Consider the following 22,082-nt stretch of genomic DNA (forward strand, 5'->3'; position numbering starts at 1 on the left):
GTGGATTATTGTGATGGTTTATCAGCTGATTGGACTCTGATTCTGACGGCACCCATCCACCGCAGATGATTCACTGGTAAGCAAGTGATGTAATGCTAAATTAGAAGAAGAAACAAACTCATCTACATCTTGGATGCCCAACTTTTTAGAATATTAAATTTTTGGGTTAACTCCTCCCTTAAATAGTCCAACTGTAATGTAGTAAAAAGTTCAAGCACAACTGAAGACCTAAATAATTTAATATCTGGCTAAAAGGTCATATCATTACACTTATGAACAGGAAAGGATGATGTACATTCAGTTTTAAAACTCAACAATAAAATGGCAGATTTTACATTTCCAACTACAGTCACTTCGAAAATGACAATTTTTTTGACATGTTACAGAAAAACGGTTTGAGTTTCAGAACCGACCAGCTAGCCAGAGTAATCTTCTTTTTACAAATATTTCTGGCGTGTAGAATCAAATAAAAGAGAAAATGTAAAAAATAGCATACAGTAAGAAGACATGCAGATGAGACTTGATGCTGGACTTTAAAAGGAAAGTAAAAGGTTACTTTTCATTAAACATTTGCTCAGTATTTCACAAGAGATGTATACATGCTAATCTATCATCAAGACTCTTCCATTTCAACCAAGATTTCAAATGAGACTTTCTCTGCGTCTTTTAAACTCTGTCTGAAGAGTTGAGCATGTTGCCATGACACTTCACCCTCTCCTCCTGTGAGCTCCGCCTCCACAATCAGCTCTTTGCCTCCGGACAGACTTGAAGAGGAGTGCAGTTCACCATCTGTGAAAACAAACCCATTGCTAATATTATAATCAAGCTTAATTACTGGCAATCGTGTTACATTTAAAAACCCATTTCAGAAATGAGCTCAGAAAGCACAGAGAGGATGCATCAAACAGCGAGACTCGTACCTCCAGGGAACTCTATGGTGGTCTCGGCAGAGCGTAAACTCCAACGCACACTGCCTGAATGAAAGGTCTGGCTGAAGGCTCGGACCGAAGCAGACTTTATCTTCATTCCTACTGAAGCGCAGTTAAATTTCCAGCTTATCCTCCCAAAGGAAGAGCCCTCTGTTCGTGCCAAATACACCTACAATCACAGAACCAGCGCTGTAAGCACTGCGTTTAAACCCAAATAATGCATTTAAGAGGACAATGGCTAATATGGTAGAAATGCCTACAAGTAGAAATGTACTGTTGCTGGTATGATAGGTCGATAATGGCTATACACAGCCATTCAAAACTTTCAGGAGGAAGATTTTAATACTTTTATTCAGCAAAGACTAATTACTTTCATTATAAGTTAAAAGTGATAGTAAAGACATTTATAAGGTTGCAAAATTGCTATTTCCAATAAATAATGTTCCTTTCATTAAAGAATCCTTAAAAAAAAAATTTATTGTGTTTTCTACAAAAATATTAAGCAAGACAAGTAATGACTGCTAAAAACTCAGCTTTGCCATCACAGCAATAAATAACATTTAAATCTATATTAAAATAGCAATGATTGTGATCATTTATCATAGGAGCATAGGAAGTTTCTTTAAAAAAAAAAAAAAAAAATTAACATCCCTAAACTTTTGACCGGTAGTGTATAATAAATCTGGTTTACTCTGCCAAAGAGTTCAATTGAACAGTATTATAAAATTATAATTAATTAAAATTAAAATATAAAAGAAAATAAAAGAAAATAAATAAACATTAGCATTAAATATACCATTAATTGTTTTTTTTAATACGCAGAATTAGACATAAAACTAAATTTATTATTAATATTGGTTATATAAGGAAAGGCATTTTCTTCAAAAAGTAAACAAACCATCTGCCAGTCATTCTCTTCTTTTCTGAAAATATTTTCTGTCCTCCAAGCACCTCTCTGCCATCCTGGGATAGTCTCTTGGCCATTGCTCAGTCTGAAGTAAGAGTTTTTGCTCACATTATAGCAAACGTGGAACAACTTGTTTTGCTTTTCAGATTCTGAAGGAATGAAGACACATTCCTGTCCATCCTGGAAGAAAACATTCATAAAAGGTTACTACACACACACACACACAGACACATAAACTATACCAATCTTTACTGATTATGCCATTGGTGTGACGTATATATCTCACTCCAATGGCATAATCAGTGAAAATGAGTTCTATAGACAAGCATCTCACCCCTTTAGTGTCTCTTGCCCCAGACTCCCCTCGAGTCACCCTCCAAGCCAGAGATCCTGATGTGCGACCTCCCAGCTCTCCAGATGTAGGAGTCTTTGGAGAAATGAACTCTGCCAGCTCCACCAGCAGTCTTTGCAACAGCTGCTGCTTCCTCTCTGCTCCTAGAGACTGCTGCCTCTGCAGGTAAGAAGCCATGATGACAGTCAGATTCATTTGTTTGAGGCAATAATGAAACTGGGAGCTGCACTTTGGATGAGTACATGAACATGAGAAACGTACCGTAGCGTTGAGACCGTTAAGCTTATGCAGCAGCCATGTCTCCTGTATCTGTGTGCGTCTGGAAAGGACCTCTGGGTGTTTACAGGAGTACCTCCATGTCACATCCACAACCTGGTCCTTAGAGAATGCCAGGATGTAGGCGAGTTTCTTCCCCCAGCCGACTTCATATAGGAGGGGTTTATCGCATGTGTTTTCACAAGGGTCACAGTGTAGCCAGCGACGCTGCGACTGAGAATACACCTCTGTCCACACGTGATCTGAAAGCAGGACCAAACTGAGTGTTACTATTCACAAATGAGATCACTGCGGTACAGTAATGGTGTAAGAGTTGTACCTGTGCTGTCCCAGATGTATCTGGCCTCAAGGCCTAAAGCTCGGCAGAGCAGCGTGAAACAGTTGGCCCATTCCCCACAACGCCCTCTTCTGGTCACCAGGAGCTTCTCTGGGTGATTGTACCTGGAAAAGGGTAAAAAGTCATTTTGTAACTGACATGAATAACATTGCTCTTTCAGAGAAATGTTACATTGTGGTATTATTGTCCTTTTGTCTGAAACTGGATACAGGTACGAGAAAGAAAGTCATACATAAGGATATAAAGGTGAGTAAATGATTACTTTTTTTTTTTTGGTCGAACCATGTGTGCTTATTTATTTATTCAAAAGGGGTAATACAGAATAAAATTTTATAAAATTCCATACAGGTTAATGAACCTTCAAAATGTGTACTACATTAACAGTGCAACTTGCGGATAGTGACGAAAAAGCTGATGTACCTTGGGAATCTAGTAGAGAGTTGGCAGGTGTGACAATAGTGGTTTTCTACACGGCCTGCATCCCAGCGTAGGTCATCATTTGAGGGGGGGAGGGATCCGGAAGGCTGGGTTGCACCTCCACATCGGCTGCATGGCAGATTGTCCACCCAAGAAAAGAAGTCCCCTTTGAACCACTGCAACAGCTCTAGAACTAACATGTCCTCCTCACCTAGATCACATGCTGAGAGTGAAACAACACACAAACATGAGTCTGGAGTCTTCATTTCATCCGAGTTCAAACATATTTTTCTAAATGTCTTTGTAAAGCTTTTAAACAAGGGAAAGGAATTCAGCGGTCATTACTCCAGTTGTTAGTGTCACATGATTCTTCTTATTATTAATGTTCAAAACAGTTGAGCTAATTAATATTTTTACAACTTTTGTAACATTTTAAATGCTTTTTTCTCACTTTTGATAAATATAATGCTTCCTTGATAAATAAACTATATATTTAAAATGGTTAATTTTTTTTATTTTCTTCAAATTTAATTCTAAAGAATATTAAAATGTACTTATAATAAACTATCAAACTGATGATTGATCTTGCTAACCTGGTTCCACATCCTTGGCTTGTTTCAAGCGTTCTTTAGCTCTGGATCTGAGCAGTTCATGAGGTATGCAGTTCAGAGCCTTCTGCTGTAACTCCGGGCTCTCGTATATCAACACATGCTGGAAGTTTGACTGCAGAGTCTTAAGAAATGTGACGCTGCTCGACTAATATACCAGAAAACAGAATAAAAAATATTTTCCACATTCATTTGAACTGTTTAAACTGGAAGTGAACATCAAGCTGAACATCAAATGTATGATATCATCCTTTAAAAGAAGATGAAAAAGGGACAGAGGGAAACCGAAATAAGACTGAGAATTAGGAAGGAAGAAAGAGACTCACAGTGAATGGCAGAGCGGCTGGTGCAGGTGTAGGGACAGCGGAGGAAGAAGAAGCAGAGCCTGCAGAAGAAGCCGAGGGCAGTGCTTGTGGAGGAGGACTTGGTGGAACTCTGGCACTCTGTTGGCTGGATGCAGCTTTACTCGCACCAAGTCTCTGGTCCCTTTCTGCTGCAATCGTCTCCCGCACCTGCCTCAGCCTCTCCACAGATGCAGATTTCGGGAACACCAGGTGGGTTTCCGCCTAACGTGGACAGGTACAAAAAGGAAATCTGACATGTTATGATGTTTTTAAGCCATAAAGGTATATCTATCTATGTGTGTGTACACATGGTCATATACAGGGCACCAACCTCCTCAAATCCCATCTCAAAGAGACATTCAATGGCTCCTTTCACAGGTAGAAGCTTGGTGGAAAATGTTGGATTTCCGATACGGATTGATCTGTATTTATCTTCATTTGGTTTTCTACAAAAACAACAACATGCATACAGAAGATCAAACTATAAAATAATAAATACTAATGCGATAGAAATAACATGTAGCAGATGGCGTACAATATTATTAATGTAGAAAAGGGAATTTAAAAAAACAAGATGGTTTGTACAGTCTGCTGTCTGATGGACAGTATAACGTTACCTGACGTTACATAGAGGAAATACAAGTAACAACATTGCACCGGCTTTTTGAATGTCATCAGAACGATTCACTTACCTAAGAATATTGTCCGCGTATGTAATGAGCAATTTAGAAACATCCAAAAACACTTCCGTGGGATTTTCACTCAAAGCAGTGACTCCTTGAGACGCAGACATGATTATACATTTAACTTCTACAGCAAACAACGATACATCCGTGAGTCGAGACAACACGTAACCTACTTCTACTCAAAGTTGCGAATTCATAGCTGTCCGTTCTGTGCCTGATACATATATTCCAGGAATATATATTGTCAGTTATGTTCATTTGTTGTATAATTGTTTTATATAACTGTAAAATATACAAATTACTTTAAACATATTTTATAAAAATGATTTGACACAGTTAAGCAGTCTGCATGAAATCATAGATGGACAGGCGATGCCAGAGCCCTAAACAAGCGGCTTTAGAAATGATGGCATGATGAAAGTCTTTTAAAAGTCCTTAGCGATCACATCAACTAAATTTTTATGCGTTTGCTATTTTATAACAGTTTTATTAATTTACTGTTGTTACAATAAGTTGACATCAAAACACAAGATTAGAGGCGTACATTTCACGTGACATAAATAGTACAATAATTATCAAAATTGTATAATATATTGCTCTAAAAATAAAATGTTTTAATTATATTTAAAAAATACAAAAGATATATATAAAAAAAATGGATAATAAAAAATTGAATACTGTGCTTGTGCAAATAAAATACACAGCTATGTAGATGTGTATAAGCAAAAGAATAAGGATTAAATTGTGTACACGGGTGGACTATTGAAAAGACATTAATTGATATGTACAGTAATAAATAGAACATTTAATAATAATGACACACGCCCTGTTTGTTTTGCTATACATTCATGCTCCAATATTATTTGAGGTTTCAAAAATTAGTTCGAGAAAAGTCTGAGGCCAGACCATTTAATTTAATGTGTAAATCCTTTGTTGTTTTATGTCTATAATAGTAATTTTATGTTACTATGAAGTTAAATATTTAATCGGTTTTTAAGTTTTATAAATATACTTTTTGTTTGCAAATAATGTATACCTCATCAAACTGTTTTTTATAAATAAATAAAAAAATTGTGATTAACATTTTTCTTTTGTCTGTTTAGGTTCATAACTGTTCTAAACAACTCTTAGCAAGCATTGATTGTGCACTCTTTTCGTATGGCATCTGAATGTTTCGCCTACTCTGCTAAAAGCTGATCTCAGATCTGCCGCTACCCTTTCATCGCTGCTTCTTGTTCCGGCCAATAAGGCGCGAAGTTACTCAGCCCAGGTAGCGTTGCCATCACATTGAGGTGGTCATTTGTAAGTTTCAAAATAATATTTACAGCATGAATATTTAAAACACGACATTATCCAGAATACTTGTTTAATGATATAGTCGTACACGGTAGTTTAACTTTGTGACCAAACTTAATTTCCAGTGTTTGTTTGCTAATTCGGCTACACGTGGAACTTTGCCGTTTCAAACTTGAACAGGATCTTTAAAACGGCGAAAAACAATGGCAGAAAAACCGATATGGGAGCAAATCGGCAGTGGATTCGTGCAACACTATTATCAGCAGTTTGATACAGACCGCGTGAAGCTCTCCGAACTGTATGTAAGTGGATTATTTTTTGGAAAATGACTGTCAGTGAGCGCGTGATGATCCCTGTGTTATGTTGTTTTGGTCTGCCTGTATTGTGTTTTAGCTGTAGAATATTGTTTATTGTCTTTATCACCCCATTCTATGCCTGTATATCTGATTACGATATTACCTTTTTCTCCTCTAGACCGATGCTTCTTGTTTGACATGGGAAGGAGAGGGATTTCAAGGGAAAAATGCAATCATGACCAAATTAAGTGTAAGTTATCTTGTTTTACACCTGTCAATACTGTCATATACACATTGTCTTCCTAAATACATCTAACAGAATGTGCCTGTTTGCAGAGCCTTCCCTTTCAGACCATTCAGCACATCATCACCGCTCAGGACCATCACCCCACTCCAGACAGCTGTGTCATGAGTATGGTCATGGGCCAGCTTAAAGTAAGACTGCAATTGTTAAAACGGCTCTGTTTCATTGGACAGCTGTCTGAAATTAAGATTTAATTAGTTGATTCATGTGTTTTTGTTAAAAGAAATACCAGTATATCAATATCTATAAGGATTATATCTGTGCTGTTATGTCCAAAAATAAAAATCTCCTTCATCAGAACAGATTTGGAGAAATTTAGCATGGCATCACTTGCTCAATAGTGGATTCTCTGCAGTGAATGGCTGCCATCAGAATCCAAAGTCCAAACAGCTGATAAAAACATTACAATAATCCACACCACTCCTGTCCATCAATTAATGTCATATGAAGTAAAAAGATGTGTGTGTGTAAGAAACAAATCCATTATTAAGACACTTTATAAAGAAAATAATAGTCCTCTATCCACAAAAATTTTCTCCAGTGAATAAATTCCCTTAAAGTATGTACAGATAAAGCATTGTGTACAGGTATAAAACAGTCCAGAATTGTTCTAAACAAATATGTCTGTGTGTTTTGATGTGAGAGGACAATGGGATGGACTTGTTCACTAGAGGAAACGCTATTATTGATTATGGACTGGTATTTTGGCCAGTTACAAGTAAAACAATTTCAGACATAAATTGATTGACAAAAGTGTTACTTGTGAACTAATGTAATGTGTTTTATCAGCTTTGGACTCTCATACTGATGACACCCATTCACTGTTGTAGATCCATTGGTGTGCAAGTGATGTAATGTTAAATTTCTGCAAATCTGTTCTGATGGATGAACAAAATCATCTACATCTTTGATGGGCAGTACATTTTAAGCAAATGGTTATGTTTAGGTGAGCAAGTTCTTTTAATATGACTGTTACATATCACAAACATTAATGTTTTTTTTGTATATTTTTACAGGCTGATCAGGACCAAGTTATGGGCTTTCAGCAAGTCTTCTTGCTGAAAAATGTAGATAACAAATGGGTCTGCACCAACGACATGTTCAGATTAGCACTTCATAACTTTGGAGCATAGTATGCATAGTATTTACAATCCATGCAATTTTTGTATCTGGAGTATGGCCTCCCATTTCATACTCCAAACTGATTTCGTCTTATTTTGCAAAGGATCTCGAAGATTCATGATCATCAGATAAGAAAAAGACATGTTAAAAACAACTGATTATAATAATCATAGTCATATTTCCATGTTTGAAAATAAATCTCATGTTATTACAATCCATCTTTGATTTCCTATGCTTCATTCTTTGGTAAAGTGACTTTGTTACTGATATGTTTATTTTATCTAAATAATAAAACCAGATTTTACATTAGTGAAAAGTGAGTACTATTAGAAAATGACATTGGGGAAAGAAAAACGTTGGTGTCCAATGCCCCAGTTAGTTTGTAAAGGCATTACTGCATTTACCTCGGGGGTCATTTAAGTTCATACAAAAACATCTGTAATCAAATAGTTATTTTACTGAGGGCTGATTGGTCAGTCAATCCTGTGTAGTCAAGATAAATGGTTTGTCTTTTCAGCATTGTCTGCCAGAGGAATAAACAAAATGTAGTGTCTGTGGAAACATTTTACATACAAGTCTCAAAACCAACAATTTCAAATACGTACAAGATACAGTGGAGAGAATATGTATTTGATCCCCTGCCGATTTTGTAAGTTTACCCACTTACAAAGAAATCAAGGGTCTGTCATTTTTATGGTATTGTTATGTTAAGGGTTAGACAGAATATCAACCAAGAATTCCAGAAAAAATGCATTATATAAAGGTTAGAAATTGATTTTCATTTCAGTGAGTGAAATAAGTATTTGATCCCCTACCAACCAGCAAGAATTCTGGCTCCCACGGATTGGTTATGTGCCCCTGTGGAACACAGATTAGTCCTGTCACTTTAAGAAGTTACTCCTAATATCAGCTCGTTATGTAAATAAGACATCTGTCCACACAATTTGTATCTTCCATTCCAACCTCTCCCACCATGTTGTTGCGATTATTCTGAAATGGAAGAAATAAAAAATGACCATCAATTGGCCTCAGTCTAGAGCTCCATGCAAGATCTTGCCTCATGGGGTAAGGATGATCATGAGAAAGGGGAGGGATCACCCCCGAACTACACGAGAGGAGCTTATTAATGATCTTAAGGCAGTTGGGACTACAGTCACCAAGCTAAACATTGGTAACACACTATACCACAATGGACTGAAATCCTGCAGCATCCGCAAGGTCACACTGCTTAAGAAGGCACATGTATACGCCTGTTTAAAGTTTGCCAGTGAACATCTAAATGATTCAGACAAGGCTTGGGAGAAAGTGCTGTGGTCACATGAGACCAAAATTGAGCTCTTTGGCATTAACTCGACTGGCCATGTTTGGAGGAAGATAAATGCTGACTATGACAACTAGAACACCATCCCTACAGTCAAGCATGGAGGTGGAATATTATGCTTTGGGTCTGTTTTTGTGCAAAAGGTACAGGACAACTTCACTTCTTTGAGGGGCAAATGGACAGGGCCATGTACTGTAAAATCTTGGATGGGAACCTCCTTCCCCCAACCAGAACACCAGCATGACAATGACCCAAAACATACTGCCAAGACAACAAAGGAGTTGTTTAAGAAGAAGCACATAAAGGTGGCCTAGCCAGTCTCCAGACCTCAATCCTATAGAATCAATTTCTAACCTTTATATAATGTGGGGTTCTTTTCTGGATTTTTTGGTTGGCATTCTGTCTCTAATAAGCCACTCTTACACTGCATGGTTCAAGTGACCCAATTCCGATTTTTTTTCCTCTCATGTGGCACAGATCGGATATGACCGGTGAACGTGTAAGCAGGAAAAAAACGCATGGATTCCGATTATCTCAAATCGGATTCAGGCCTCATTCATATGTGGTAATAAATCGGATATTAATCGGATACGTGCATTTGCGTGTGTTGGATACGGGTCACTTTTAAAAGATGATGTAAGCGGGTCGTCAAAAAAATCGGATATAGTCAGAAAATCGGATTTGGGCATCAAGACCTGCAGTTTAAATGCAGTTTAGACGTTAAAATAAGCCTACCATTAAAAATTACAGACCCTTCATTTCTTTGTTAGTGGGCAAACTTACAAAATCAGCATGGGATCAAATAAATATTTTCCCCACTGTTAATTCACTACGAAGTGTCTTTTCACCTAGCTGCTATGTATACTGCACAGCTCCCATAGAGGGTTTTTGTGTTTTGAGTTAAGTGGTTAGTTTGGGACATTTAGTTCAATCGTTTGTCAAATGTTGTTTTGCAGAACTGTATTTTGATATGCAACAAAATATGAACTTTCTTTACATACTTGTATTCTCACGCTCAATCATATTAGTAAAAGTGAATGAGGCATGTGTAGATTGGCCATGCCATTTTATTTATGAACTATATAATGTAGAAGAATTACATTTTAATTTGCTGAACATTTTAATGAAATTTTGCTTCCATAATTTAATCTACTACGAAGAATCTAAGTATTCGTTCTTCAAGCAACATTAATTAATTTTCTAAAACACTAAAAACTGTATCTGTATCGCGTCTAACATAAATCGCATAACTTACTAGGTAAAGACTATTGTAGCTACTAGGAAACCAAAAATCCTCAAGATTTTTTTAAGAAAGCCACTTATCATTACCCATGGCCTGATAACCCTTAGATAACTGCACACAAAATCTCAGATATAAAAATATAAAAAAACTATTTGGTAACTTATTTAATAAAAGGCGCAACATCGTTATGAAACGTACAACGCATGTTACGATGATCGCAATCATCATTTGACACAATTTCGGGTCACTGAACCAAAAAAACCGATAATTGCGGAAATATGCATCATTTTTTAAAATAGTTACGTTGGATTGTCTCATAATTTTAAATTTTAAAAAAGCGAACAAAATGTTCGTTTTTTAAACATTCAATAAAACAAACAAAAAAACTGCTTCACGTGCATTTTAGGTTAACTTTTTGTCATACAATAAAAAAACACAATTGAATTTCTATAAAATGACATGCACCGTAACTGCAAGTAGCTATAACCCGATTTTCATATGCCTTTGCTAGTGTAAATTACTTGTTACCCATTGGATGAAGACTAGTGGTGTGATATGACTTCAGCAACAAGACCCCTCCCATCATGTGCTGTTGCTCAGCAACCAGCTGACTGTTCAGGGGCCATCTAGTGGCTATGCCTGTGAATTACAAGTATTGCGCCCCCTCGTGACCAGACCACATCTCAGAAAATGCAACATTATGATGAATATTTGAAAGAATGAAACTATTACCACCACAATACTAGGTCCAACTTAAAAGTTAGACATACCACCCCACGTGATTACCATTGAAAACCAGCAGGAGTAATACATTAGAAAGTTTTTCCATTTCAAGCGAACTTAAATGCGATTGGCCAGGCACGCAGTATGATAATTATGGCCTGATGTCACTTCCCAGTTGTTCAATGCGCCATTTTCTCGACTCAAAACGGCAAGCACAATAAATGAGTCCTACCTGCAAATATTAATAAATATTCTTTATTGCTGGTTACCATAGTTGAGAGTGCAGAGTTATTGTTTCAGCATCTTACACCGCTTTCACATCTCTCTCATCGGTTTTGGCAAGCACGCGGATTGGTGAAAGTAGCTAAATCCCCTCCCTGAGTCGGTGTGGCGCTGAAAAAAGGTAATGTCCTCACAATTATAGCAGTGGGCACATTAGCTTTTGCGTTCAGTTGTTGCGGCTTCGGTATGATCAGGAAGTAGAACGAAGCTCATTAGCCGAGAGCTGCGAAAAGGTTACTGTATGACATCACTGCGTTATTTAGAATCGCGCGTTCTCGGGTAGAATCAGTTGTTTTGCGATTTGAAATTGTTCTTTCGAATTCTTATTGAGGTGGGGCATTTGTTACGTGGTATTTGGCAAGTTTAGACTGACGTTAGACGATTGTTTCGAACATTTCGTGCGTTTTGGCGGGTGTGGATATGTTTTGGTCAGCAGTCGCAGTTTATGCTTGCAATAAATAAATAATAACAGCTTGAATTAGAAATGCATTAAGGTGCTCACAAGCTGTGATAATGTAGGCTACATATTTGTGCAGTTAGAAAGTGTTGCATTTTTCTGATGCAGGGCTAAGATGTCACATTTTGTCTTTTGTTCTCAATATTTGTACATTTAGCATGCAAATACAGCATGTCTGTTTCTAACATTGGAGAATACCGAGTTGTAGAAATTACACGAGGGAGTTCTCCATGAGTGAGACGTATAATTTGCTGTAGTACTGAATTCATCAGATTGTGGTGTTATCGTAATCACTGCACGTTCAACAGGCAAAGATGTGAAGCACATATGACCCATTAAGAACACTGTAACCCCCTTCACAAAAAAATAAAATAAAAATAATAGAATTTTACCTAAAGAAAATTAAGGACTGTTAATGTTCTTTTGCACTATTTCATGAAAAATCATCTCCCATTTTTTTATGAATGCCAATTTTTTCTATATAATTTTAATAACTGAGTAATGGAGATGTGATAACCATGCAGGGTCAGAAATTAATCAAAAGTGACAAACTTCCTTTGATATTTTATTTTTGATAAAATATCACAAATAATTAAAATCTTAAATTAAATAAAGAATACATAGAAATAATATGAAATTATCGTTATCTCTCTCTCTCTCTCTCACACACACACACACACACACACACAGAGGAGAGGGAGAACATGTGTATCTAACTGTCAAAAATGTCACTAAAAATTATTGTTATTTTCATGAAATTCAAATGTATATTAAACAGCCTGAATTATGAAGGTTTATTTATTTATTTATTTATTTTTTTACCACAACTAGATATTTAGAGTGTGGTTTCATATACTGATATACCATATAACTATAATTCACTAATACTGTTATTACGTTAATTATTTTAGTTCCATTTTGTAGCATAGAAATAAACATTGTTAAAACTTTGGAAACCTTTAAAACAATATGTGTGTTTATATAAATAAATGCAGTCGCAAACAAAATGTAATAATGTACACTTATGTAAGAGATTAGTGACTACATTGTAATTTTTGTCTTGAGTATATATAAATAAATATTCCCATTTCTTAGTCTGTTGCTTTGGGTTACCCTAAGGGTTTATGCAAGCATTTATCTCCAATGTCGATTAACTTAAGATTTAATATCAAGTGTTTTATGCTTTGTTCATGGGTGCTCACTCTTTTGATTTGTTAATTCAACCAGACTATTCCTTTAAAAGCAATGTATTTGGATCCATTGTTCAGACACTGTATTCAGTATCTGGTATATCTCTGTTGGTTTCCATGGTAATGATTTGGGTGCCAACATGATACCCAAAGAGTTTCTACAAAAACTGAGAATGGAAAGCTGGAAAGGTTTGGAATTTAGTATGGACACTAGGGACATGTGCCTACCAATATCCAGAGACTACATAATTGTCTCTAGCAATAATTTTTACCAAACAGTTAAAACGTATTTTAATGGAATTGCTTGAGTTATATTGAATTTTGTGTTTTCTGTTCAGTCTGTAAAAACTAAAATCAGTGAGTCAGTGATGGCAAACAATTGAATTTTAAATTTTTTATCTGCTTGCCTATGTTAAAAGTGATTGGTTAAAGTGTTATGACATACACCTAAACACACCTTTATATATAATTCCAAGGCTGGTAAATAAATCAAAGTAAAAATCACAAAATATTGACATCAAATGGAAACCAAAGTGATTCTCTTTCAGGTTTAGGACGATGTACCAGTTTCCAGTCAGAGGGTTGGAGAAGATCCGCAGAACAAGACGAAAAGTGAAAAACATTCTTGGAGAATTTGGACTTGAAGAATGTCTTAATTTGGGTCAGGTATGATTACCATGTATAAATAAAAATGAAATAGACTACAACTTAAATCCCATGTCCATGTGTATCAAAATAGCCTTTTACTTAAAATGTCTTTACATTTGAAATGTTATTTCTCTTTTTGTTATTCAGGAACTCCAGGAATTTTACCCAGGAGACAATGTTTTTGATGCCACAGACTGGCCCAGTTTATCTGATGGGTTTGAAGGACGGTGGAGAAAGAAGGTGAATTTCAAATGTTACTTTAGTAAATTACTTCTGCTTTACTGGGCCACAACTTTTTAAATAATGAGCATCTCTGAATATTGAGTGGCAACTAACCTAGAGTTTTCAATCCTTAGTGGGAATATCGGACGCGAGGTTTATGCTGCACTTTATGCGAGTTCTCTACAAAAACCTGGCATGCCTACAAAACCCATGTTCAGCGCTACCATGATGAAGAAGAGCGTCTGTGCAAGCTTTCAGCATGTACTTCTTGCCCATTTATAGCCCACCCCAGAGTGGTCTCCAGGCACCTCAGATTGTTCCATGTTGAGGACACAAAGTTAGAAACTCAGACTGTCCCACAGCTGCCTTCAAAGGCTGTGAACGGCACCACGTTTCAGTGCCGAAGATGCCATATACAAGATACTCTTTTGTATAGTGTGAAAAAGCATGTACTTCTTTATCACTACACTTCCACATTGAATAAATATGCAGGGCAGAGATCAGAGCGGGAACTTGTGGCCCTAGGAGACAGGTCTCAGAAATTTTACTGCAAAAAGTGTTACGTATCAGCTGAGACATCCGAACACTTGCTGTATCATCTTCTGACCTCAGAAAAGCACAAGGAGCTGGATGTTCATATTAGAGCTCTAATTTTTGAAACAGAAAGTACGAAACAGTACCCTGCTCTAGCACCAAAAACACAAAGCACTCCTGCTGTCTTGATGATGAAAGATCAGCCAGCGGTGACTTCTACACTGACTGCTAGTGGAATTAAAGGACCGGAATATGGTGGTTCTGCAGTCAATGCTGCCCCTGGAACCAGCCAGGAATTTCTCCCAACTCAAGCTTCTGCTCTGGTTCAGCTTGCAAGTGCTGAGGCTAAGGGTTTACTGAGGCCTGGAGTCCCACTGGCTTTTCAGAACACCCAAATTACCAGACCTGCCATGCCTCCTGCTCATAGTAGCATTCCTCCCAACCAGGTGTCTGTCAGAGTAGGTCTACCTAATCAGTCACAACTGCAGCCCGTTTCCCGCCAAATTTTCTTGCCGCCAGGTGTTCGCCTTAATGTACCAGCTGTTAGGCCTCCGGCTCCTCAGTCCCTCGCTGCTAATCCAAGAATGCCCGTAAATCAACCCGCTTCTGGAGGCACCATGTTAACCTCTCAATCACTTCTGAGCCATTTGGTCCCCACTGGCAACAAAGTCGATGGCTTGCCCACCTACACTCTTGCACCTTTGCAGGTCCTTTCGGTCCAAGGAAATAACTCGCAAGGAGTCAGCAAACCACCAATGCCGGCATCCCAGAACAACCTACCTATTCAGCAAATTAAACCAAACACCTCTTTGCCGGTCCCAAAGCAAACCAAGAAGTGGATCACATGTCCTATTTGTAATGAACTCTTCCCATCAGACATCTACGAGTCCCATCCAGAAGTTCACAAAGAGGCAGCCAAAATGCCCAAGGTGGGCCTAGCTGCTCGTGCTCCATTTTTGAAGAAGATGCCAGACAAGACAGTGAAATGCCTGACATGCAAGATCTTGATTTCAGAAAAGGGAGTTTTTGAACACCTGCTTCATGGCATGAACTGCTTGTTCTGTTCGGGGCTCTTCTACTCCATCAAGCAGCTTGTCGACCACATCCAGATGGAGCATAATGTGAACCGAAAGAGCAACTGTGACTTCATGAGGCGTGAATACCGACTCTATACTGATGATTCGGGGAATCTGCTTTTCCCTTACTTCGACATCAGGACCACGGCTCCTAAACTAATTATGGGTGAGAAGGAGCTCAATCTCGCGTTGGTCACAAGCTCCCTCGATCTGATTTTTGTGAAGATGTTGCCCAACAATCCTCTGGCTACTGGCAAGCTGTCCGCACCATCCAACATGTCCACACACAATCCTGACAGCACTGAGTGTCCTTTCTGCTCAGAGAAGCTTCTGAACAAGGAATGCTATCAGCTGCACCTCAAAGAGAAGCATTTCATTGTGCCCACTCTGCATGCTATACTTAAAACCCCATCGTACCAATGCCTCTACTGTGGTGGTGTGTACACTGGGAAAACCACCATCAAGGCCATCATTGTCCACTTGGCTAAATGCCGGAGTGCACCCAAGAGTCTCAAGGATAGTGATAAACTGAATTTAGGATTAGCTGTTACTCCCAGAGCAAACCGAGCAGTTGTATCATACCCAGCTCATCCAAAACAAATCACTGGTCCAACCCCGACTCCAGTTCAAGCCTCTGTTCCTGCCACACAGCCACCAGAAACGGAAGCAGAGATGCAGAGCAAGTTGCGTCTGGAAATAGCCTTCAAGGGAGCTATGGAGGCGAATAAGAGAGAGCGGGAGGAACGTTTGGCAAGGAAGAGAAAACTTGAGCGAGACAGGCTGGCTGGTTTGATTGTTCCCACACCTGAAGTAGTAATCGATCCTTCTGTAAAATTAGCATTGGATCCTGTCGGAATGGAGTTGTCCACCTTTGAAGAACGTCGTGAGTTTGTCACTAAGTACTTTAATACACAGCCTTACCCGCACAAGAAGGAGATTGTTGCCCTGAGTAGCCGCTTGCTGCTTAACAAATCTGACATTGCTTGGCAGATTAGCTCAAAGCGTACCAGATGTATGAAGAACATTCAGAAAACTAAGGCTGTGGTGCTTTTAGGCTTCAATATGGCAGAACTGATGAAATTGAAGCATAACCTCTACATCCCAGAGATTGAGCCAGAGAAGGTGACCACCGTGACAGAGACCGAGATGGAGGACCTCCAAGAGTAGCTTCACGTTAGTAATAAAGGCACGGAGGACATGAACACAAATTTTACTTAGAGCCTAAACCTCTACTTATTCCTTGAAGCAAAGCAAAATATGTTCCATTCTCACCGAAACTAGTGTTAAACTGTTAACCAAGTAGAACTTGAGATATTGAAACAAGCGAAAATGTGTTTGATTTTTGGCTGCTGTTCATAAAGGTGTGTTTGAATACTCATGTTTTGTTTCATATTAACCATTTTAAAGCATACATCCATTATCTTTCAACGATGCATCACTTCATACAAGATTCATTCAAGTAGATGTTTGTAGACCATTTATAGCTCTAGGGTTGAAAATGTTTGTGTGAAATATCCTTTTCATATTTGCCAAATGTCATAAACTATTGTTGGTGACATATCTTCTATATATTTGTTGGTAATGTAAGTTTATGAAGTTACTGGTTTCTATTTTGTTTTAGACCAGGTATCTTTCTGTTAATCAATTGCATTTATTGTTAAATTTCTATTTTGCTTGCCTTATACTTTTATAAATATGGTATATTCAAATTATTATTTTTGATCAGATTGTTTTGCCAAAAAAGGTTTCTCTTGTAATATGAATGAATGCAGCTACCTAAGTGACATCCTCTCAGCTGATACTTGCTAAAGTGTGGTGCTTTGCAGAGGAATTTGATTGCGTTGCAGTTCATTTCAATTGTATAATGATTGTAAGCATCTTGTAGACAATCTTGTAGAGATTCTTGTTTTATTTCCCCCTGTTCAGTATTCAGTATAGTGAACCACAACATCTAAGCTTACAAAATTTGTGTAAATAAATTAGAGCGTATATACATACTTACAAGTGCACTTTTTTCAGTTGTACGATTATATGCAGTACTGGCCATTTTCTCAAACTGAAATGTCATTAGCAGAGTATAAAATGTATAAGTTAACTAGTATGCAGTTTATTTAAATAAGTATTTATTTACAGTACTAAAATGGGGACAATAAATATAACTTTATTATTGTGATCATAGGTATTATTTGAAGATCTAAAGAACTAAATGTTCTTAATTTTTTAACACATTTGCTTGCGGACATTCTTCATGCTGCCTGTTAAATTTAAAGAGTATTCTGTCATGAGATATATGACTGCAAAAACCCTTTGGATGTTCTAACTGGTAAATATAAAGGTTGTTAAGGTTTAAATGTCCGTAGAATTAATATTTTGTAATTTTAGGTTAAAATGTATATAAATGTTCACAGGAAAGTGCATCTTAAATCCTGATTAACATGTCTGCTTTGATAGATCAAGATATGAAGAGCTTATTTGCAAAAACATAACTCTAATGTTTTTTTCAAAACCATGTTTTTAATTAAGTTATCATGGTTTTATTGTGTTGGTTAGCTGTATTAGTTATCTTTGAACCTAATCAAAATGTTTGATAAAGATTTATTGGAATGCACAATGAAAAACATGATTTTTGAAAATTGTAAAAAATTTAGTTATCTGTTTTTACAAATAAATTCTTCATATATATTTTCCTTAATACATTAGTAAACCTACAATGTTGAACATGAAGCCCATGGACACAATTTCTTTATAAAGTTTTTCAATTAATTACCTTTTTGCTTTCTCAGGTTAATTTTAAATTGTCTTAAAATAATTTAAGATTTAAATTTTACATTAAGTTATAAAAGTTATGTATATATATATATAAACATTGCACATTCAATTAAAATTAGTTTACATTGGATTAGTACATGGTAATTATAATAAAATATCAAAGTATTTGCCATAATACTTTGATGTGCATATTTGTTTGTGATTATGGGCAATACTTAATAAGTAATAATAAGGTTTAAAATAATAATAAATAATAAGGCTGACACATCTAATTATTTAATGACTCTTTGAATGCATTCTAATAATTTAAACATTGAATTGACGTATCTATACATTTGACTGAAAGATTTCTATTTGTAGACTTCAGAGCGAAGCAGCTTCCTCCAATCCAGCAGATGGCGATGATGATATCTGGACGCACTGTCCACTAGCAGCCATCGTTGCAGTTACATCGTGTTTTGCGTTACTAATAAACCCAGAACCGCTCAGAAAACACTCATAATCTACACGGCAGGTTTCATTTAAATTGTGAGGTAAGGATTGCATTTGCATTTAAAGTTTTTTTCTTTTTCATTACTCTAATATTTCACCGAAGAAACCGACTATTGTTTTCTAGAATTCTGAGCTAATTGCTAACGCGAAACCCAATGTGTGAAATGTAAACAATTCGTATTTCTTGATTCTGAGAACGTCTGAAGAGTTTATTAACCCAGTACGTGAGGTTCTCAAGCAAATGAATTTGATAACAACTGTGACTTTTTTTATTATTATTAATTTTTTTTTAGAAGTGTGTTTGGAAATCCATCAAAATGTCGTACATGCTCCCTCATCTTCACAATGGCTGGCAAGTGGACCAGGCTATTTTATCAGAGGAAGACCGTGCTATTGTTATCCGATTTGGCCACGATTGGGACCCTACGTGTATGAAGATGGATGAAGTGTTGTACAGCATCGCCGAAAAGGTATTTCAGTGTCCTACTAACTTATTCAACCACCGATCTGAACGTTAACACCTCATATCAGCTGGAATTTAGTGTATAAGTATGTTTTGTAACCTTCATTGCATCAATGTTTTGGGAATAATTATGTATTTTGTGTTGTTGTATGTGCCTAATATCACCTGTTCCCTCAGGTGAAGAATTTTGCAGTCATTTATCTTGTGGATATCACAGAAGTGCCAGATTTCAACAAGATGTATGAGTTGTATGATCCTTGCACAGTCATGTTCTTTTTCAGGTGAGTCCTCAAGCAGTATAATAACTACAGACAGTTGGTTTATCCGTAGTATTGAGCCAAGTCAGTCAGCATTTCAACATATGTGACCCTGGACCACAAAACCAGTCTTAAGCTTTCCATTGATGTATGGTTTATTAGGGTAGGACTATATTGGGCTGAAATACAACTATTTGAAAATTTGGAATTAATAATTTTGTAAAAAAAATTAAAGGGATAGTTCAACCAAAAATCAAAATTAAGTCATTACTAACTTACCCTCATGTCGTTCCAAATCAGTAAGACCTCAATTTAGCCATATAATGGGATAAACTATCCCTTTATGTTTTGATATATTCACAGTAGGAAGTTTACAAAATATCTTCATAGAACATGATCTTTACTTAATACCCTAATGATTTTTGCCATAAAAGAAAAACAAAATAATTTTGACCCATACAGTGTTTTTTGGAAATTGCTATAAAAATATACCCCAGGGACTTTTGTGGTCCAGGTTCACATATGATCTTTTATTTAAAGGAGTAATCATGCCGTCCCAGCTATACTCATTGACTTATTGGAAGATACACCAAGAATTTTGAGAAAAATAATCAATGTATTACTACGCATTTAAAAGTTCTCCGGCACCATGATGGATCTCCGGCGTGCATCGTTTGGTTGCGGAAAAAATTATCCTACATTTTAAATATATATATTTTTGATTAATATCACTTTTGAGTCCATGAGTTTGCCTACCAATGGTATGAGAGGATCACTTTCACTCTCAGCCAAACTAACATTACTAGCCAATCAGAATGTTTTGCACTTATAAACACGAGATGCGCACAATAGTATACAATTTCAGAGTCACAGCCCAGCCACGACAAAAAGCTGTGAGGCGCAATGGCCAAAGATGTCCATCTAGTGCATAGCTACATAGAAAAGCTAATTATAACTAAGCTAATTATGAGCTTTGTAAACTGATCAGAGTAATCATGTTATCTCTATAAGAACGATTTAATTGCCAGAACATATTTCCCGGGAATTTTGAGAAGGTCCTGTTCACACATGATCTGTTAATGGTAATTTACCAGTAAAGACTGTATGTGTGAAAGGGGCTAAACTCTTTCTCCGTATATGCAGCGAGTATGAATTGCATCTGGAAAAGCTGCATCTCACTAGATTCATTACATAAATCAACTCTGCCAACACAGGAGAATACATCTATGTCTAAATATGCCATGTATTGTACATTGTGATTTACATTATGTATTTTAACAGTGTTGTTCAATAGAATTAATAAGTAATTACTTGGTTGTATTTTATTTGAGCCAGTTATTATTGCATTCGTATATATAGTTAGTTTATATATAAGTAGTCATACTAAAGCCTGGTTTTTACTTGAGTCTGTTTGTGTTACTAAAAAATATCAGATTACTCTGTTGTCAAAATAATTAGTAGATTACTTGATTACCAAAATAATCATTAATTACAATCATTAATTAGATTAGTTCAAATGTTTCTAAATACAACTGCAGTATTTAACTTTTTGTAATTAAGACAGATATTTTGTCATTGAAAATTTCTTAAAAACAGTATTACAAGATTGTCTTGTTATACTGGACCAAGTATCTGTATTTTGTCTCATCTTTCTGTATTGTAACCCCCATAGTGTTGATAAGCAGTGATATAGTTTTCCAAGTCTATGATGCAGCTTTCATTGTTCAGTTCAATCATATATTCATGAAAAAAATAGTTTGAATAAAGAAAGCGATAACTTTGCCATAGTATCCTTTCAAATGTTAAAGTTGCCAAAGTCATTGCATACTTTCCTTGTGCTGCCCGGCCCCGGCCGTGGAAAAAAAGTTCAGGCTCTGGATTTTTTATTTTTTGCTTTAACCCTGGAATTATATGTGGAACAATCTAGACTTGCTTGTTTTCTTTCCCAAAAGCACAGAATGGAGAGTTGTCTCCACCTAGTGGTGAACTCTACAAATCCTTTATTCTTGTGGATGGACATGCTCTGATTTACCATTACTCATGTAAACATTCACTTAATGGTTGTAGTAGTTTAACAGTGCATATTTATGCTAATACACATTTCTACATTTGCTCATCTGTTTCAGGAACAAGCACATCATGATTGATCTTGGCACTGGCAACAACAACAAGATAAACTGGACCATGGAAGACAAGCAGGAGATGATAGACATAGTTGAGACTGTCTACAGAGGGGCGAGAAAAGGTCGAGGTCTTGTAGTGTCCCCTAAAGATTACTCAACCAAATACAGATACTGATCTCTTTGCTTTTATTTAGTTTCTGCGATTTTATTCTTTTCATCAACATTGGACAAGATCTGAGCATTCAGCAGTATGGACATTTGGACTATTAAATTCTCTCGTTTTGGATTTCAGTTTGATATGTAAATGTGTTTACACTGTTGCAGTTATGGTCACCAGTCTTCTATAATTTTGTCTTTCTAACAATGTCGCTGTACATTAAATGGATGAATAAACGTTATTTGTGATTC

The 22,082-nt window shown here is 36.7% G+C and overlaps 4 protein-coding genes across 9 annotated transcripts; 3 read left to right on the forward strand and 1 right to left on the reverse strand.

The window, feature by feature from the left end:
- Positions 1-221: 221 nt before the first annotated feature.
- Positions 222-11,579, reverse strand: LOC127978573 (peptide-N(4)-(N-acetyl-beta-glucosaminyl)asparagine amidase-like). 2 transcript variants are annotated; one of them, XM_052583316.1, is made up of 11 exons: positions 11,431-11,579; positions 4,502-4,616; positions 4,153-4,392; positions 3,812-3,974; positions 3,222-3,441; positions 2,784-2,905; positions 2,450-2,706; positions 2,171-2,347; positions 1,828-2,016; positions 921-1,098; positions 222-789 (listed from the first exon to the last, which is right to left on the reverse strand). In XM_052583316.1, the coding sequence occupies exons 2-11, from the start codon at positions 4,514-4,516 to the stop codon at positions 614-616; spliced, it is 1,737 nt and encodes a 578-aa protein (XP_052439276.1). In that variant the 5' UTR covers positions 4,517-4,616; positions 11,431-11,579; the 3' UTR covers positions 222-613. The 2 variants fall into 2 exon arrangements, with proteins under 2 accessions (XP_052439276.1, XP_052439275.1); XM_052583315.1 differs by lacking the exon at positions 11,431-11,579 and adding an exon at positions 4,863-5,250.
- On the forward strand, positions 5,983-8,092 carry LOC127978575 (nuclear transport factor 2-like). 4 transcript variants are annotated; one of them, XM_052583321.1, is made up of 5 exons: positions 5,983-6,126; positions 6,278-6,454; positions 6,627-6,698; positions 6,785-6,883; positions 7,769-8,092. In XM_052583321.1, the coding sequence occupies exons 2-5, from the start codon at positions 6,356-6,358 to the stop codon at positions 7,883-7,885; spliced, it is 387 nt and encodes a 128-aa protein (XP_052439281.1). In that variant the 5' UTR covers positions 5,983-6,126; positions 6,278-6,355; the 3' UTR covers positions 7,886-8,092. The 4 variants fall into 4 exon arrangements, with proteins under 4 accessions (XP_052439281.1, XP_052439279.1, XP_052439280.1 ...); XM_052583319.1 differs by having other exon boundaries at positions 6,004-6,158; XM_052583320.1 differs by having other exon boundaries at positions 6,007-6,158; positions 6,333-6,454.
- Positions 11,421-17,567, forward strand: LOC127978570 (activity-dependent neuroprotector homeobox protein 2-like). The gene is made up of 4 exons (XM_052583313.1): positions 11,421-11,564; positions 13,639-13,756; positions 13,886-13,978; positions 14,095-17,567. The coding sequence occupies exons 2-4, from the start codon at positions 13,649-13,651 to the stop codon at positions 16,735-16,737; spliced, it is 2,844 nt and encodes a 947-aa protein (XP_052439273.1). The 5' UTR covers positions 11,421-11,564; positions 13,639-13,648; the 3' UTR covers positions 16,738-17,567.
- A 1,142-nt stretch (positions 17,568-18,709) lies between these two features.
- Positions 18,710-22,082, forward strand: LOC127978566 (thioredoxin-like protein 4A). Of its 2 annotated transcripts, none has more exons than XM_052583307.1 (4): positions 18,710-18,872; positions 19,125-19,301; positions 19,472-19,575; positions 21,678-22,082. In XM_052583307.1, exons 2-4 carry the CDS (start codon positions 19,149-19,151, stop codon positions 21,847-21,849), a joined length of 429 nt encoding a protein of 142 aa, XP_052439267.1. In that variant the 5' UTR covers positions 18,710-18,872; positions 19,125-19,148; the 3' UTR covers positions 21,850-22,082. The 2 variants fall into 2 exon arrangements, with proteins under 2 accessions (XP_052439267.1, XP_052439268.1); XM_052583308.1 differs by having other exon boundaries at positions 18,726-18,872; positions 19,128-19,301.

Source organism: Carassius gibelio, chromosome B19, assembly GCF_023724105.1.
Source record: "Carassius gibelio isolate Cgi1373 ecotype wild population from Czech Republic chromosome B19, carGib1.2-hapl.c, whole genome shotgun sequence".
NCBI classification, from domain to species: domain Eukaryota; kingdom Metazoa; phylum Chordata; class Actinopteri; order Cypriniformes; family Cyprinidae; genus Carassius; species Carassius gibelio.